General features: G+C 37.6%; 1 protein-coding gene across 2 annotated transcripts in view; it reads right to left on the reverse strand.

Annotated features, from left to right (window-relative positions):
* Nucleotides 1-19,747, reverse strand: part of ADK (adenosine kinase) — a 409,740-nt gene extending 389,993 nt beyond the window's left edge. The window contains exon 1 of one of the 2 annotated variants that reach the window (XM_010984136.3): nucleotides 19,605-19,747. In XM_010984136.3, coding sequence (XP_010982438.1) covers nucleotides 19,605-19,669 — 65 coding nt within the window. In that variant the 5' untranslated portion in view covers nucleotides 19,670-19,747. Of the gene's footprint in view, nucleotides 1-3,244; nucleotides 3,402-19,604 lie in introns of those variants that run through there. The other variant, XM_031461080.2, reaches the window with a different exon arrangement.
* Nucleotides 19,748-20,033: the final 286 nt, after the last annotated feature.

Genomic DNA, 20,033 nt, shown 5'->3' on the forward strand with positions numbered 1-20,033 from the left:
AGGACATATCACTTCAGCCTGGGCCTCAAGGTCCAGTATAAAGAAACAAAAAGAGTAAAATGCTCTCTAAGATTCTCTTCTAGTCCTTTCCTCTATTTCCTGAATTTTAACTCAAACATCAACTTTTCTATTGGGCCAATTAAAAATGACAAAACCATTAACTTATCAAATATGTTCTACCATTTCTCAAATGAAGAACAACTGGAATCTGATATATATAACAAAAGATAAGTTGTTCTTCAAGGATAATTAGCTTTAGAAACTGTAAACTTAGACTCTCCATTAGTAATGGTGTAGCAGAGTAGAATACAATTAATAAAAGTCAGAAGAGAGTCAAATTCTCCAGTCAAACTTATTCAAAGATCTTAAGGTTTTTTGTTTTTTTTTTTTAATTCTTTTGATTTAAATCGCTATTTCGTGGGGGGAAGGTATAGCTCAAGTGGCAGAGCACATGCTCACTATGCATGAGGTCCTGGGTTCAATCCCTTAGTACCTCCTCTAAAAATAAACAAACAAATCTAATTACCTCCCCCCCCCAAAGAAAAAGAAATACATCACTATTTAGGAATTCCTAATAGTTGAATGCTACACTGGAAAGGGCACTGAACCAGGTGTCTAGAGATCTGGGTTCTGGTTCAAGATATGCAACTACTTGTGTGAATCTGAACAAATCATAATGCCGTGGCTTCAGTTTCTTCAACTGTAAAATGAGGGAATTAGGTAAGTTCTCTTCCCATTTAAAAATGTAAAATTTAAACATTTCCTTTCAAATGACACTATTCTCTAAGGGGCTCAAATTGCTTTCAACAAGCAGAGAATATTCTATTTATAAAATGCCTTGAAATACAAAAACACGTTCTTATCTACCCAGCAACACTGTGGGTACGTATTAGTATCATTATCACTGAATATTTCATTAAATAAATGCCCAAAGAAGGAAAGAGAAAAGGAAGATCAGTATCTGAGAAAAAGACCCTCAGTTAGAACCCAGGTATGTTGACCACTGGCCCTCACTGGTTTCCAATCCTATATTCTGTCATAATCAATGCAAAGAGTCACATTTACTATACTTAGCAACAATTATTTTAAGCGTGGTGTAAAAAACCACATTAGACACAAAGTCAGATTTTGACAGCTTGGTGACCTTGATCATTCTCCTCATCAGTAAAAGCAAGTCAGTATTACCTACCTTTTGGGCTACTGTTAAACTGAGCACAAAATGGAAACATGCCTAACATCATAACTGTGAAAACTAAAGGTGTAACAAATTTGCATTAGATGCAGTCCTCACTGGGAAGGGCTGGTATCTGTAAGATTACCAACTCATTTAAAATCGTCACCATATACACAGAGTTGCCTCAACTTCAGCAGTCTCCCTCCCTACTCCTAAAACTAAGTTACCAAGTTCCTTACAGGACTAGAAGATAGCAAAAGAGTTACTAGAGTTGTCTCACAATATTTTACAATTTGTTCATAGAAGCTGCTTTTTCGGGAATTTAAGTAGTATATCGTTTCTAAGAAGGTATCATGCAGACCACTAGATCATGGATACTGGATTCAGTTCCTAACTCTGCCACTGACTGATCTGCAAAAGGCACTCAACTTTTCTTGGTCTCAGTTTGTCAAGTATAAATGCGGTAGCTGTGTTTAGATAACATCTAAAAATCTTTTTGAGTCATGTCACTGTAGTTGAAGACTATTCAAAATTCAGAATAACACCTTAAGAAACAAGCATAAATATAACTATGAGTTATCTATCCTTCCATAAATCAAATAAGGTTGATGTCAATCTTTAAATCAATCTTTTGAACACAACAACCATTCAGTTCTACATCAAAAGACACATTTTGTTGTCACTGGCCAAGGAGCAGAAGCTTTAGATTTGGGTGCTTCTCCACAGAAGAGTACCCAGCAATACGATGATGGAATAAAATTGAGTCCACCTAAAAAGTGACCCTTAAATATTTGACCCACACTCCTAATTAGCAACAATGATGGGAATTGAGAGTGGGAGTGGAGAGAGGGAGGATTAACTCAGTTTAACAGCATAATCCTAATCCATCCTAAAATACTATCAGTATTAAAGGCTAGACTTATATGTCCCAATATAATTTACTGTGAAATCTTTCCATGTGAGTCTCCACATTTCAGTACCTGAATTTCTCCTGCATAATGAGGTAAGTATCCTCTGTCTGTGTTAGAACAGAAACATGCAATTTAAGAGAAACCACATTCAAGTTTAGCAGTTACACCTTACCTTAATTTACTTACCTGAGGGTTAGGTTCTCAAGTCATTTCTTAAATATTGTGTAGTCAACATTACCACTGAGAAACCATTAAATCACCAGAACTTTCGCTGCTGAAAGCTCACAGACCAAAAATTAACTTATTTTATTCACGTCACATTTGTGCTGGGGCCTCCCTTTCTCTGGGACAATGAAGGCCAAGGTCCATTTACAAGAGGCAGTTCAGAACACTGGGTAAATAAGCCAATTTATCCCTTTTTATAAATAGTTACATTAGCAAAAGGTAAACATTCAGTCAATGTTACACCCAGACATTGGACGGGTCCATTATTCTGTCGCCATCAACAAAAAAGAACCTTCCAAACTCTGGAAGAGCAATTGAGGGGAAGTCTCCCATTTACTGCTTTCATTATATACCTACTATCTCACAAAACTCATTTCGCCTGTGACTCTGATAAAAATAGGTGAACAAATGGCACCTTGGGAACCGGATTACTAATTCCAATCATAAACAAATATTTTGGGGACACACAATTTCACAACTTTTGGGCAGTCTACCTGCATCAGAAAAGGGACAACTTTGCAGGTCTGCTCTGGGCCATCAACGAAGTTGTCAGAGACATGACATGCGGGAATGGACACACCCGGTGCACGTCACACTTCCCCAGGCCCCGGCCACCCCAGGCGGGGGAAAGAGAGCTACATTTTTTCATGAGAAATCCACTACATAGCCCAGAAGCCTTAAATCCTGGAATCTGGAGGAGCGTCACCTCAGCGGTGCAGCTACTTACAGGGCTCCGCCATGTGCCACAGCCCCCAAAACTTCTGAGGAAGGCAGAAATGACCAAGTGGAAAGTGCAGAGAGCGCCTCCAACATGAGGGGGACCGGTGGCACTGGCAGGCTCCAGACCACCCAGAGAAGGGGCGATATTGCTCAGGCGGCCGGGAGGCTAACGCCCAGCAAGCGCGCACTTTAGGCTGCCGCCCTGTCTCATTACCTGATGGACGTCATGGCTTCACCTTCCTGCCCCACGCAACAGCGCTCGCGTCCGATGCTCTGCGTCCGCACGGGCGGCAGCAGCAGGTACCACAGCCGCCGCTCTTGGGCTCAGGCACTCAGCGACCGGGAGCGCGTCCTCACACACCCCGCGCGCGGGCGGCCCCCGCCGAGCCGACCGCGCGCGCTGATTGGCCGCGCCCGGAAGGGGCGGGCGCTCCGCCCCCGATCGGTGGCCGGAGACCAGCCCTGGGGGCCGCGGGCAGCTGCAAGCGGCCCGTGTGTCTCGTGCCGGCTCGCTGGCGCGCGGGCTAGCGGGCTGGCTAGCGGGCGCGGTGGCCATCTTGAGTCCTGGTAACAGCATTCCCCCCACTCCTGGCTTACGGGGCATGAGGTTGGGTGCCCGCCTCAAAAATGGCCGCCCCGAAAGGCACCAGGTTTGTCAGTCACATGGTCACGGTCTACCTCGGCCAGCTCAGGTCGCTTTAACCGGGCTTGGGACTGGGACGTCGTCAGGGCAGTCTTTGGGGATGGGATTTAACAGCCTGAAAACTCATCTGCAGAAAAGCCGCAACCGCCCAGGGAAACCTCAGCCCAAGGAAAACCGGTCGCGTGGCAACATCAGCACGATACGTTAAATTGGAACTCGCAGCCTTTAAGGGTCAACTGCTGAGTCTGAAGGTCCTCAAATGTTCTTAGACTTAAGGAACACTTAGAACAGCTTATTTAAAATGGAAGTGTCTGGAGTCTCACTGTAAATTTTTGAATCAGAACCTGGAAAGGTGAGGCCCGGACATTGGTATTCTTAACTAGTTGCCGGGTGATCCGAGTACACATGTAAAGTTTTAAAACCGCTGGGCCAAACTAGCCTATTCAAGACTATCCTGCTTGCCATACTTAATTGTAAGATTACCTCACTTCTCTGAAAAGTACGCAGCGCTCTGAGGCATGCATCTAATGCTACAGCGGAAAAATAAGAAGAACCGTAACTCTTGGCGCTATCCTTACAATTTAGTGGGGCTAAAGGATTTAAGGAACTGATTCTGAACTACTAGTAAAAGACAGGTAAATTAATTCCAACTGGGAAGTATAGAAAGGAGGAGAGGAGTCAGTAAACGCCTTATGACCTAAACAGCTTTGTTTATTCCCTGTTTAGTCTCTGTACAAATATTTATAATAACAGACCACAACCAACAGTGGCATTCATTTACTGACCATTTGGACGGTGATCAATTCCGTAAGTCTGGAATCAGTTGCATTAGAAACACAATCCAACATGTGATGTGATACTGAAATGTGCCTACTGTGACTGAAGGAACTGAATTTTTATTTAATTTTAATTAGTTTAAATTTTAAAACCAAAAGCAAGGTAAAGTATTTTTGCATGAAACTCAGTTTTATTTTCATTGGACTATATTTCACCTTTTAAATGTGGAAAATTTAGCATCCAAATTGAGACACTGTAAATATAAAATACATACTGAATTTTTCAAGACTTAGTACAAAAAATATAAATATCTCTAACAATTTTTATATTGATTACATGTTGAAATAGTATTTTCCTACATGGGTTAAATAAAATACATTAAAATTAATTTAAACTGTTTCTTTTTACTTTTTTAATGTGACTACTGGAAAATTTTAAATTATATGTCTTGCATTATATTCCTACCTGACAGTGTTCTCCAAAGTTAGCCTTGCTTCTTTTCTTACCTATCATCGCCCTTGTGACAGAATAATTATGTTCCCAAAATGAAATTAGTAAGGAGACCAGTTTACACAGATCTGTGATTCCTTAGTAATTATCTCAAACATCAAATATTCCAAAGATTCCAAGTTTCCTTCGAAAATAGTTTTAGTATTATTCTCTTTAGTTTGCAAAATAGCTATCCAGAACGAAGCCATGAACTATAAATCTGATGTTTTCAGTCCATGAGTAAAGGCAGAGCTATACTTGGCTGATTGAGACTTAGACCAAATGTCCACAAGGAGAATTAGTCAATTGTTCCTCTGAATTAAATAGGATCTGAATCAAAGCAGCAGCAGGATAGCAATTTGAAGTGGTGGAGACACTGACTAATTCAACCTCCTCCTCCTCTTGTGGAAAATGTTAATAGATAACCCACATGAACTGAAGTCAAAACAGGAATAATCCTTAGAATGGACTTCAAAACTTCAATATAACTTTTAATATGGGATGTAGAATGGTGCTTTTCAAACTTTAATGTATATATATACACATCACTTGAGGGGATCTTGTGAAAATAAGTGTTTGACTCGGCAGGTCTCTGTGGTCAAGTTTTTGCATTTCTTTATATTCCCAGATCTTGCCAATTGCTTCTCGTCTGTGGGCCATGCTAAGTAGCAAGACTGTAAAGGAAGCAAGCAGAAATCATGTTCAACAACCCTTGCTTGACTTCCTACTAGCTGCACAGCCTTGGGCTGTTTCTTAACCTATCTGTCCCTCAGTTTACCCACTACATGCTTTTCAGAGCATTGTAAAATTAAAACTTAATTAATTCTAGTAAAGTACCTAATAGGGCCCTCAGCACATGACATGATTATTACTTTGTATTATCATTATTATTATCACACTACTTAAAATTATATCCCTGGGAAGCATGATATGAAAGCTAACATGAACATAAACCCTGGGAAAAAATAGATGCACTTTACTCTTGCTTAACATACTTTGTTAACTTCTACTTTTGATTTTCAAAAATAAAGTTTTTTTACAAAAAAAGCTAATTCTGGTACCAAAACAGCTAGACGTGAAAGTTTATTTTTTTTAACAAATACAGTAAATTCTTTGTCACTAAGGGAAGGTAAAGGTTGGCAATATTCAAATATTCCATCAGATTAAAACCATACCACATTCAAAGACTTAGAAAAACAATTTATTTTTGATGACTGACACTTTGCATCTAAAAATTAAAGCTTTGGTTTTTTAACTCAGGCAGTCAAAACAACTTTCAGAAAGTGTATTATTTCAAATGTATTTAGGTAACAGTTCAACAGATACAGCTGCAAAAATGTTACTTCAGCAAACAGGGCTCATGTGCAATTTTTCTTTCAGAGTAAATCAGGCAGCTATAAAAGTAAAGACATATTTTTCCAGGTAAAGCAGACGTTCTTTTTATTTCATTCACAGTACATTCTTTTCCTCAGCCTTTCATGTTCTTTTTCTAATCTTTCCCCACCCTCTCTTCCACCCAGTCTTTCTCAAAACACAGACACACACACACCACGCAAGCACACACGCCTGCATGCGATTAGCTATTAACTACCAAAACTCTTTCAATCAATTTTTTAAGCAATTTATTTCAATCCTATTCTTTTCATTTTAGGAAAAAGCAATCAACTGAAATTTTTAACCTTCATTAAACTTCTTCCAATTCCAATAGTTGAATCAAGATCAGTGGGTCAAAATAGTTTTCTCTTGGAAAGACAGATAAGTATCCTATTTTATCTAATCATGTGGTTAGTCTGCTACTATAAAAGCAAATAGACAGCTAACCCCAAATAGTTAAAGTGCCTCTGGATAGCATTACAAATATGTGGACCCACCCACTCACCTTTGCAACAAATGCTTCAAGCCCCAAAATAGTAGCAAAGTTCTCTTCAAACACAATTAGTTTGTTGTTAAGGGTGCAATAAATCAAACATTTTCATATATTAGTGTATTTCTAGAAATTGGTAAATTTCTAGAAAGCTTTTTGGCAATGTATGTCACCAATTCCATTTTTTAGGCAACTATCATAAATTAAATAGAACTAATGTGAACAAAAACTTATATACCTTATCCATTTCAGCATTAATAACAGAAAAAATTTATTATATCCATAAATAAGTAAAAATAGATTAATATTTACATAAGTTACAGGAAAATGTATGGAGCTACTATAAAATATTTTCACAGACTTTTAAGGACACAGGAAAACATTCATGATATAATGTTAAGTGAAAAAAAGCAGAACAAATAAAAGGAATGTAGAGTATAATCTTGACTATGTTAAAGACAAATACATGCCATACACACACAGAAAAAAGACTGGAAAGAAACACACCAAAATATTATTACTGGTTTCTCTGGAAAGTAGAATTACGTGTCACTTTGAATCTCTTATTTATATTGATTTAGCTTATAAATTTTCTACTATATATGGGTTTAATTAGCATAAAATTTTTATAACTGTGATTAAATTTAAATTGTCTTTCTAAAATGCTTTAAAAATACAGAACTGATTTCCTGCTCTTTTTAAAACCTGTATTTTTTTACATCACAACCATCAAAACTACAATTATTTTTAAAGGAATTGGGTTTATTTTATAAATGTCTCCTTTTCATGTGTAAAGATTCTTTAAGACAGGGATGACAAAAATGTCTTTAATTTTCCCTGGTTAATTTTAAATCTTCACTTGACAAAAATTAAAAGCATAAATATCACTGTTAAAGCTTTGCATAGGCTTTAGAGGCCAGCTGTCAACACTGAATGTGCAATGTCTTCCTTGCATGTTACTTAAAAATACATCTCCTCTGCTTTTTTTTCCCAGATCAAGAATGAGCTTTTTATCATAGAGGGCCGTGAAATTAAAGCACCTGAGAGTGCACAGAGTAACAAATAGTTTCCTTCCAATAATCAGACTTAGATTAATGTCCTACAGATTTCATCGGGGCCTTTTTTAAAATACATATACAAATCATCTAATATAAATCAGTGTTTTTCCTAGGATCAACTATAAACATTTTGAAAATAATTTCTAAAAGTATTCTGGACCAAGTAGTTTATGTTTTAGAATTCTTTAAATTAGTCCAGTCACAGGGACATTCCAGAATATTTGAGGCTTTTAATAAATCAAATTAAATCATAGGCTAATATTTGTTAATTGCCATGTATCCTTTCTCTTGCATAGCCATTTACAAGTACCATTTTCATTCTTAACTGCCACTTGCTACCACACTTGACTAAACACTTTTCATCATCCATTCCCCTTCTGTTTTAGATACCTTAAAAAATTATCCTTTTTTTGCTGATTAATTAAACATTATTTCCCCCTTAGTCCTCATGAAAAATAAATAGAAACACAAAGAGAAAAATAAAAATCACCTATAATCACACAACCCAGTGACAATTACCAGGTACAGGTGTTTGGGCTGGTTATGTGCTAGAGATATAAAAATAAATAAATAAAAATAAAAATAATATAAAAAATAAAAAAATACATCTCCTCATTTTATATGAATGAAAATACTGATAAAGTAATATTTTAAAGCAATCTATACCATACTCCAGAAAGAGACATTTCTTATAATTTGTCTCCCTCAAATAAGTATTGCCACATAGTACAGTTCAGGAGCCTGGGAATAAGGAGATGGGAATTCTAATCCTAGGCCTACCGAAAAAATTTATGCCCTTTGACCAAAAGTTTCCTTATCTGAAACACAAGGCAGTTTGTTATAGGTGGCATCTCAGGTCCTTTTCAGTTCTTATTGGACAGTGGAAGAAAACTGTCCACTTGTGTCTCAACACAAACTGGGTTGCTTTTCTATAGTTGATCAGTTTTAATGCAACTACAATGATGCAATTTTACTTAGCTTTCATTGACAAGGTTATTCAAAGAAACATCGCTAAATGTATTACCCCAAAAGACACAATAAGAAGTTCGCTATTTTTCCTTCCTTTAATTATTATCTGTAGATTCTTATGTCACATTTCACTTTAACATTACATATTCAAGTAGAATATAATCTTCAAATGGAACCTGACAATTTATTTCCCAGGAGAATTTGAAGAATATAACATTTGATTGATAGAGCTTTATTTAGTAAGAATCCTTAGCAAAACTCCCTCCCAAGAACACCTACACAGTGCTTCTTTATTTTCAGTGAACCACAAATCTCTAAAACTCAAAGAAAACTTCCAATCTAAAAGTAGAGGACAATGGTGCTTCCCAATCACTTATGCTACCAAGAATATATTTTTAAACTATACAATTAAATATCACTATCATTTCATAAAAGGGCATTGTAACATAAAAATGTATGAAGGACATCACAGAATAAACAGCCCTGCCCAAAATATTGTTGGTAATCTTATGAAGTATATTTTCTATATAAAAGATTTTCTTATTTCAATTTCACCATAGATCTGATACTGCACAAACAAACTTTAAGGAACCAATCACTCATTAACTCAATAAATATTTACTGAGGTCTACTCAGAAGAATCAACTAGTCAAGCCAAATGTCTGAATTCACCACCCACAAAACCATGAATTCTAATAAAATGGCTATTCTTTTAAGCCACTAAATTTTGGGATAGAAAAGTCAAACTCATGGTGAAAAATATATTTTGCACTACAACCTAATATTCTATACATATACATAACTGAAACAATGTTTCACAAAGCAGCACTTGCTGCTACCATATTCAATGCACTGATTTTTTTTATTTACCTCATAAAATACTACTTGTTCTGCACCAAAACTGATGCATGGTCCAGTGTGAAAAGCACTTTAGTCTACACTACTAACTTCACAGGTACACACACAAACCTAGACAGAAACCTTAATAGGACCCAGGTGTTCTGATTCCTAATACAAAAGCTCTTTTCCTTGCATCATGCCAACAGCCCATAGGTATAACAGTTCATAACAAGAAGTTTCTCACAAACTAGCATATGCACCTCAGAGCTGAGTGAAAAGCTGAAAAGCAGAGATGTCTGAGGTGGGAAGTTAACACAGAAATCAGAAATAGCTAAGAGGAATTAAGCCTTTCCCTTTTTATCACTTCCTTTTACCTCCCCTCTTCTTTTCACAGATCTGTTCCCTCCCCTACTTCCTCTTCCTTCGGTTATCAAGCATTACGAAATTCAGGTTTTTAAATATCAGTTGAATTTAATGAAATGTTATAGTCATACTCTTAAAAGTAGGCTAACTGAACATTTCATCATTTCTTTAAAAATTTTGCTTTATTTCCTTTGTATAAGGTCCAAGACTAATTGTGGCTGTAGGTCATTTTTAATAAAAAAGAATTCTCATCACTGTCATCTCAGATCTCATAGAACATTTTAATAAAATTTGAAATTATTAATAATATTAAAGGATTAACAGCTTTTTAAAAGATTACTAGTTATTGTTTAATATACAATAATATGAAGCAAAAGACTTGCTTATTTTTTAATGACACAAATCACTGTTGATTTCTGTTCTATTGTTTATACAATACTTGACTATTTTAGTTAATTACTAAAAATAAGACAGATTCAGGTTTGAATCCTATCTCTGCCACTTATTGTATAATCTTGGGCATATTAAACTCTCTGAACTGTAACTGTAATGGTTATCCCATATTATATAATAATTAATAATACTAAGCCATAAGATTCAAATTATAAATATCAGTATTGAGAAATGCGCAAAATCTCTGAAGTAAGTAAAAACTTATCAGAAATTATACTCTTGGGGGAGGATATAGCTCAAGTGGTAGAGCACATGTTTAGCATGCACAAGGTCCTGGGTTCAGTCCCAGTACCTTCTCTAAAAATAAATAAATAAACCTATTACCCACACCCCCCAAAAAACCCAAAAAACAAAAAAGAAATTATTTTCTTAACTGGAACATTTTAACTGTTAAACATAAGCAAAATTGGTTTGCCCAAAGGTTCTTGTTTTTTTTTTTAAGGAGTCAAACTATTGGAGGGGGGTTAGGTTTATTTACATTTCAAGGCAGTACTGGGAATTGAACCCATGACCTTGTACATGCTAAGCATGTGCTCTGCCACTTGAGCTATACCTTCCCCAGCCCAAGGTTTTTAATGGGAAACACAATCTGCTCAAAATTCAAGTTCAATGAGTTAATCCATTTGCAAAGCATACAATTAAGTATATCCTACAAGAGAATGTTTATCCTTGGGCAGGGGGGAGGACAGGGGAGACCTATATATGTGAGCAAGAAAACCTGGAAAAAAAAAAAATCTAAACAAGGTTACTAAACACACTGCCACAGAATTTCTTTAGTGTGCTTATCTAGCACATACAGAATTCACTTTGACAATTGTCTCAATCTGTGTCTTCAAAGTGTAAAATAAACAGCAAGAAATGTGAATCATTGGTCCTGAGTGTGAAATGAGAGCTTAGTACTTAGGGGCCCTTAACTTCTCTGGGTCTATTTCCTCGGCTGAAGACAGTTACCTGGTGGCATTCTAAAGTGCTTGACTTATTCTTTAAACATGTTATTGTTATCTTAAAAAAAAAAAAAAAAAAAGACTGACACTTCATTTCTTGTTCCAGAAGGCAGCAGAAGAAGTTATAACACTTAGGATCAAATTTCACCTCAGACGTTCAACAGTTTTAAGTAATTAGCTGTGTTACCTGACTGATACCATTAAACCTCACTGGGCTTCAATTCTCCAAACAGCACAAGGGAAATATTAGATTCTGATTTTAAGTACTCCCTCAGGCACTAACAATCTAAAGAGTCTAAAACATATTCAAAGAGTTTTCAAAAATCATATAAAATTGTAAATGACCATTTCAAAGCCATATCTGGCTAATACTGAGATTTGAGTTGTTTTCACACTTCGACCCCATCATCTGCAGGAAACTTCAGCTCCACCCTACCTGGGGATTTGTCTCCTCCCACCCCTGCTCCTGCTCCTACTCCCACCAGCATTCCCAAACAGTCTTTGGAAATAACAAAGAAGTTTCTAGAAGGGAAAGGCAAGGAGAGTCTGCTTTAACCTGTTTTATGAATATAAAGAAGCAATATCTTGGACAAGAAATTCCTTAAAGAGATATGAATCTGACTTGATGTCTACAAGATACTAACAGGTTTTCTTAGGAATGTAGTTTATTCAAGCTTCACACAGAACTGAGGTTGAAGGTCTCTGATGTGTATGTACGTGTGTTTTCCATTAGTGGAAAAATGTACTCCTTTTCCCATATTTGTGCTGAATCTAGGGGAGGAGTGCTATACAAATAGAAGAGGAGGGGTGCTAAAGAAGGGATTCCTGTCTGAGATAGGAGGCAAAGATAATTTAATATCCCTCCCAATCTAAGGATCTGTGAGTGTGAGTCTAGAAATTTATATATTTCTCTACAGAGCACCTTTACAATATTCAAGCATAGGGATAAATACACTCAAAGAAGTCAAACCTACCATGCAGACAAGAACCCAAATCTCCAACCTTCCAAAAAAAAAAAAAAGAAACATTTTTAAGTTATTTTTTACTACAATATTATTTTTAATAATAAACATTTTAGTACTACTTACTGAATTTAATAATATAACTATGTTTTATTATAATATTTCTAATCTAAACAGTCTAGTTCTATACATGTGGATATGCAAGTGCTAAGTGAAACAAACAAGACAAAGTATAAATGTCAACATACTTTAATGTGATCAACGAGCTATCCTTGGCTAAAATGTAATAGAATCAGTTCCTCTTGGGTATGTGACAACAGAGACATAGGGTGTAAATCTGCATCACTTCTACAGTTTAACAGCTTTAACCTTCACCAAAACTAAGAACTGAAAATGATAACTAATGTCTCAGCTCTGCTTAAGAAAAACAATTTGTGAAAAACTCTTATTTTAGGAGGAAGCTAAGACATCCTCAGTCATGCCTGTAAAACAAGGAAATGTTCAAATATCTAATGTGGTTAACTTCAAAGACAACACATTTGAACCGTTTATTTTTAAAGAAGATAATTTTCTTCTACTTTAATTTGTTTACTCAAAAACTTAACATGGCTTTTCAGACTTCAGCTCAGGGCTTAGAGAGTAAAACTGTTTATTTTGCTATATTAAGCTTAGAGGAAATTGAGAAACCAAAGACATCTGAATTTGATTCTTCTGCTATATTTTGTTTTCCAGTGACCCCTCCTGGATGAGTCAACAGAGACAAATTTCTTAAAAAGACCATTTTGTGGTATTATCTGTTGGTTACATAGTACACTGTTACACAGTATGCTATGAAATTAAGAACAGTATTGCTAAAGGATGTGGAGAAAAGCGAACCCTCCTACACTGTGGGTGGAAATGTAAATTGGTGCAACCACTATGGGGAATAGTATGCAGTTTCCTTAAAAAACTAAAAATACAGTTACCATATAATCCAGCAATCCCACTCCTGGGCATATATCTGGAGAAAACTCTAATTTGAAAAGACACATGCACCCCAACGTTCATAGCAGCACTATTTACAATAGCCAAGACATGGAAGCAACCTAAATGTCCATCAACAGACGATTGGATAAAACATTTGTGGTATATTTATACAATAGATTACTACTCAGCCATAAAAAAGAATAAATTAATGCTATTTGCATCAACATGGATGGACCTAGAGATTATCCTATTAAATGTAGTAAATCAGACAAAGACAAATATCACATGGTATCACTTATATGTGGAATCTAAAAAAAAAAAACTATACAAATGAACTTATTTACAAACCAGAAATAGACTTACAGACATAGAAAACAAACTATGATTACCAAAGGGAAAAGGAGGGAGGGATAAATTGGGAGTTTGGGATTAACAGATACACACCACTACATATAAAACAGATACACAAGGATCTATTGTATAGCACAAGAAACCGTATTCATTATCTTCCAATAACCTATAAGGGAAAAGGATCTGAAAAAGAGCTGCATCACTTTGCTGTACACCCGAAACTAAACACAACACTGTAAATCAAGTATATTTCAATTTAAAAAAAAATTTTTTTAAAAGAACGGTATTGCCATTCAGTGCTTTTGGAGTTCTAATTATAATGAAAATAATCTCACTAATTAAGGACTTGCTAACCCAGAGGGAAAACATTCATCATTTTGATAGGTCACTGATTTATTCTTTGTAAATTCACTCTTTCAGAAAATTTCTTTCTCCACCAAATAAGCCATTCTACTATATTTTTTTAATAAAAGAAAGAAAACACTGACCACAGGGCCTTAATAAAATGTCACTGCTTACACAGGAGAAATACACTTATTCTAAGGGAATTTTCCCCATGGACAAATGCAAGAAATGATTATTATAGTCAAAGCTCACTACAGTCACCAGAAAGAACAGAAATGCAATCTAGGAGTGCATCTATCTTGCTTCTATCCTCCAGTATCAGATTTCTTTCACACACAAGCTCACTCTATGTAACAAGAAAAAAGAAAGGTCCAAGAACCATGAGGTGTTTTCAGGTAAGGGTTCTATCAACTCTTATTGAATGGATAAGAATTTACAGCTAATACATGAATCCATTTTGCACCACTGAGTACTACAAACATAACCTTAAACTACCTCTAAAGAATTAAGAATTAGTTCATTTAACAACAATTTAGAGCCTGTTATATTGCAATGGCATAATTAGTTATAAGGCATTAAGCTTTCAACTAGCTTCCTTACTTCAAGTAGCAGTAGACGGGATAAAACATACACATACTGTGCACAGCAATAATGCAAAGTATGCAGTACAATCAGAGAAGAAGCCATTTCTAGGGCCGCAGATTAGGAAAGTTTTACAGGGAAGACAGACTTTGGCTGGACTTTGAGCCAAAGGTCCAGCCAAAGGCCCTCTGAATTTACAAAGAAGAAATCAGGCCACTTTTGAGTGTCCCCCTCAATACCCATCCACTCCTCCATAAATTAAAACACCACTGGCGTGAGAACACACACACACACACACACACACACACACACACACAGAATAAGGAATGAAAATATATCTAAGGCTGGCTAAAATTCCTGCCTCTGATACAGTGATTGGTTCAGTGGTGGGTAGATAACCCAGGTAGGTCCAATTAGAGTATTCTGAAAACTGATACATAGATGTGGAAAGTCTCTCTGGGCTTATGAGATTTTGGCTTAGGGATGAGAAATACCACCTTTTTATTACATTAAAATGGCATGTGTGAGAAATAAATCCAATAGCAGAGGACAATAAAGGCAAGAGATGCACTCCAAGAATGAATGATTTTTGGCTAGACTCCTTGCTATGTTAGTCAACTGAATCTCTTAGAGACTGAGAAATGGTTCTACTAGGGATGCACTAAAGTCCCTAGACCCTACAAAGCAAATATAGGCCAAGTAATCTCTTCAGTTTACAAATTTACAAATTTTAGGCTGCACTGTTAAAAACACAAGGTCTAGAAAAGTGAAGATTATCAGTCCCACACTATGCAGTGCTGATAATTCATTCAGCAAACATTAACTGAACAGCTAAGGACCAGGCACTGAGCAACACTTTAAGGACACACAATCGATCATCCTTTCTCTTTTTCTAGTTTGCATATATTTTCCTCATTTAATCCTCACAAGAGGCCATTCCGGGAACAGTATGCTCAGTTTATAAAAATAAAGCAATTTTCCAGAGAATCTTCTGAAACAGAAAAAAAAAAAGTGTTTTAAAAGAAGAGGTCACTGAGACTACTGCTTGGTCACCTCAGATACAGACTTTTCTTTCTAGGTTTACCACACAATTTTAAAACACAGAGTCTTTAGTGAGGTAGGAGACAGAAGGAAAGAATAAAGTTAGTTCATGGAAGTGAAACGGTTAGGAAACAATAATTTGAGAAAAGATCAACATTTGCTGACTGGAGAATTGCAGTTTGTTTCTTTAATAGAAATTAAAATTATCATGACCCAGAATAATGTATAATTCCTAATGTCAGAGAGAGTTATGACATGAGCTCTTTGGATTCAACTCTTCCTAACATCAACTTCAGAGTTTACAAGTGTTTGCTATGATAAGTAAGTAGAGCTGCACCTGCAGACAAGTAGGCAGAACTTGAAACTGAAGGTGGAGAGACCAGTTAGGAAGCCAATACAAAATCTAAGCAAAATAAAGGCTAAACTTGAGTTGTGGCAGCAGGGATGGAGAAGAAAAGGATCTAGGTTCAAAACTTTGGAGTAAGAGGTCAGTGGTGCCATTAATAGATGCAGGAACCATGGAAGAAGGTGTAGATTTAGGACAGCAGATGAATTTAGTTTGATATATATGACTTTAAAGTGTCACCAAGACACTCAGAAGGAGATATTCAGCCAACAGTTAAAATTAGGGTCTGAGAGCTGAAAGATACAGAGATAGAAAGAGCATACACGTGAATGTGTCCAGTACAAAGCCGGGACGCCTATATCTTCTGCTTCAGTCAGATCAAACAAATGTAGTTCCCCAACAGAGGCCGCTGTCTCCCATGTCTACCACCGAACAAACTTCTCTATAAGGTCAGATACTTTACTTCACACCTGGTTAGCTGTCATCTTTCAGAATGATCAGGTATCATTTTCCCAAATCCCACTCATTTTCCACCAGGAGGATGGTACCTGACTTTTAGCTCTGTCTATAGATAGGCACCTAATTTTTAGCAGCATGCCTAAAATAGCCGGCACTTGAAAGACTAACTGAAAGAACAGACTTGGCATGTGCTCAACAAGCCTTGGAAGGAACTCTATCCTCTTAAAGGTGACTGCTAAATGAACTTGGATGATTATTTCCAAAGAATGAAAAATAAAATTAAGTGGTCCTAAATACAGGTAATCATCACAGAACATCTTCATCTAGGAAGCAGTTCCCAAAAATGCTTCTTGACTTCTTTCAGCCCTAAATATCTCATCCGTAACATGGGGATCATTACCCCTACTTAACAGGTTTCTGGGAAGATTAAATGAGATAGCATATATAAAGTATAATGTCTGGCACTCAATTAATGTTCCCTTCTGTTCCCCAACCCAGTGTGAGAACATGATAGACCTAGCTTATTTCTTTGCAACTTCAGTAACTGCTATACCCTGAAAAGCAATCCAGGCTAGAAAAATAATGTGTATTTGAGAAAGGGAGGCTAGACTTGTCAGAGGCCCTCCCTGGAGAAGAGTTTTTTTCAGTCTCATACTATTATCAGTTTTGGCTGGATAATTTTTTGTTGTAGGGGGCTTCCTCTGAATTGTAGGATGTAAGTTTAGCAGCATCCTTGAATTCCACCCACTCGGTGCTATTAGCACTCCCCACCAAGTATGTCTTCAGACATTGCTAAATGCCCCTTGTGGGGGCAATATTTTCCCTGGTTTAGAACTGCTACCCTAGAACTAACTGAAATTCTCACAAAGCCCTAAATACTTTCCCTGACATCTATAAATATATATCATAAATTTATTTGTTCCCCAGTAACTGATTATACACAATAAATTATGCTTAGACTTTATAAGCCATTGTCTAACCAAAACCAGTAGCTAGCCCCTTAACTATCAAGTAAGTCATCAGAGATAATGCATGCAGTCTAACCACTCAGCACATATCACACTGAGACCCTTAAAGACAAATACAATGAACGTAGGAACAGCCAATCCCAAAGTCTTTACACAAAATTAAGAGATTTATCCCAATACCCAAGTGTCTAATCTTTTAACTTCATGTCTACAGGTGGCAATACGTGTATGTTGTATGAAATGACTTTTAGCTGCCTAAGGACTTCTATAAGTTTTAAACAGACACTAATGACATGTAAAATATATTGTATCTGTTTAAGAATTATTATGAATCATATACTTGCAACAACATAAAAAATTATGTATATTAACAAAAAAAAACACAAAAGGGAAAGTACAGAAATCTGAGTTAACAGTTCACTAGGGCTCTTGTATAAATTGCTTGAAGTTAAGCAGAGTGTGGTAATTAGGAGCACAGACTTAGAATCAGACTACCTGGATTTAAATCCCAAACCCATCACTTACTAGATAGGTGACCTTGATCAAGTTACTTAACCTCTCTATACCTGTTTGCTCCTTGGTAAAATGGATATAATTACAGTGTCTACCTTGTAGGGTTGTTGTGGGATTTAATGAGTTAAAATAGGTAAATGCTGAAACAACACATATTAAACATCATTATTTATCATGACTTTTAAGGCTACATAGGCAGAGTGAAGCTTATCTTAGGTGGCTATATAAAAGTAGGCACAGTAAAGTCAAAACAACAATGAACCTGCACCCATATACTCTGGGTTCATACATCGGTTCCCTAATTGTTTCATTTAGGCTTCCCTTTCCTCATCTGTAATATAGGAAAGCACTTTGCAAATGGGTATAAGAGAAAATCTAAGGGCTGTATGTTTAGTAGGACTGCAGGGGAAAGTTGCAGCTGTCTTCCAATTTGGTAGAGGAAACTTTGTGAAGGAGGTGCTTTCTAAGGAAGTACTCTAATAATGGACCAATGGGAAAGCATATGCCTTGAACCCAGGTAGATCTGATTCAAAAGCCTTTGCTTTAGTCTATAGTTTGAAAGTTTAAAACAAAAGTAGAACATCCTGAGTCGTTTTTAAAAAAGGTTTATTTTCTTCTTATAAGGCAGGCACACTAACCCTCCGAGGGGTATATTAAAGGCACTGGTTGGGATTTGGTCACCATCTATTCAAAACAGCATGAACACACCCTAAGCGATCTTTTCATTTATGAATGATTCGTTCTTTCAGAGGTGAAGAAGGATAATGTTGGAAGATATGAGATTTGTCTTGTATAATCAGCAGTGTCCCAATACTTTTAAGTCAGTTTGACATGGTCTATTTTTAGATAGAAAAATCATTACCTTCCAAGGGACATTTCAAAATCCTCAAGGAATGCGCATACTGCACTTTTATACTTATTAAGAAGGAATATTTTAACCAACAACTTTTTATAAGTAAAAGTTGCAACATCACATCGCATGTGAAGCAAATGTTAGTGCAGAACTACCTCCACTGCTGCAAAAAAGTGCAAAGACAAAAAGAAAAATCAACCTTTCCGAACCATTCTAGCAAATGCCACCCCCGCAAAAACTCGAAGGCGGGCTCTTGGTCCTTGGTAGATGGTCTCCAAAGATACCGGCCTCGGATTAGGTGTACGCAAAGGAAGGTCAAGGTGCCCTTCCGCGATCTTTACGAAAAATCCCCAAGAATTCTGTCTTTGCCCCAGAGTAGAGAAGTTGCTGGGCATTCTCCTCGTCCTCCTCCTCCAGGGACGAGGAGGTGGCCGTGTGTGACTCGGCTCAGGTCGGGTCCGGTCCTCCCAGGTCGCACCAGCCCAGTGGGGACGGGCTCCCACGTGGCGCCCGCAGCCTGCCCACAGCCGCCTCGCACCCCCGGCCGGGGCTCTGATTGGCCAAGTGAGGGCGGAGCCTCTCCGGAGCAGGCGGCGACTCAGCCAAACTGGGCGGGCGCCAAGCAAAGGGTCGCAGCCAGGGGGTCAGTTCCCCGAGCGGCCGGTCCTCTGCGTTGGCCGTATGCCGGTGATGAGGGTACCACCCAACGCCGGGGCCGCGCAACCCCAGGTGGGCCCTAGTTAGCAGCAGGTGCCGTCACCCTCCACCCTACGTCAGGGAGCGCTCACCTCAGCGCTCGCGGCTCCTCCACCTTCAGCTTTTTGGGCTTCGGCTCCTCCTCAGCTGCTGCCATCTTCGCACTCCCACCTTACTTAAGCTCCAGCGCGCGCCCCCTCCCTTCGGCTGTCTGGCTCCGCCCCTCACCATATCACCGCCTCCTTTTCTCAAGACCTCGCCCCTCTCTCCTCCTCCCAATACGTGCCATCCACGGCCATTGGCTCTACCTTCCGGCCTCACCCATTGGCTAATACGCAGCTTCTCCTGACCCCGCCCGCCCGGCTATAGGGACACCCCAGATCGATTTAGGCTGCGAACGAGCGCCTGAGTCCAGAATGTACGAAATCACTCTTCTAGATTCTGGATGATCTAGAAGATTATATTCTATACATCAAAAGACTTCTTTCTTTTCATTCAATTTCTTCCCGCTCATTTAGTCT

Source organism: Camelus dromedarius, chromosome 8 (assembly GCF_036321535.1).
Source record: "Camelus dromedarius isolate mCamDro1 chromosome 8, mCamDro1.pat, whole genome shotgun sequence".
In the NCBI taxonomy this organism is placed as follows: Eukaryota; Metazoa; Chordata; class Mammalia; order Artiodactyla; family Camelidae; genus Camelus; species Camelus dromedarius.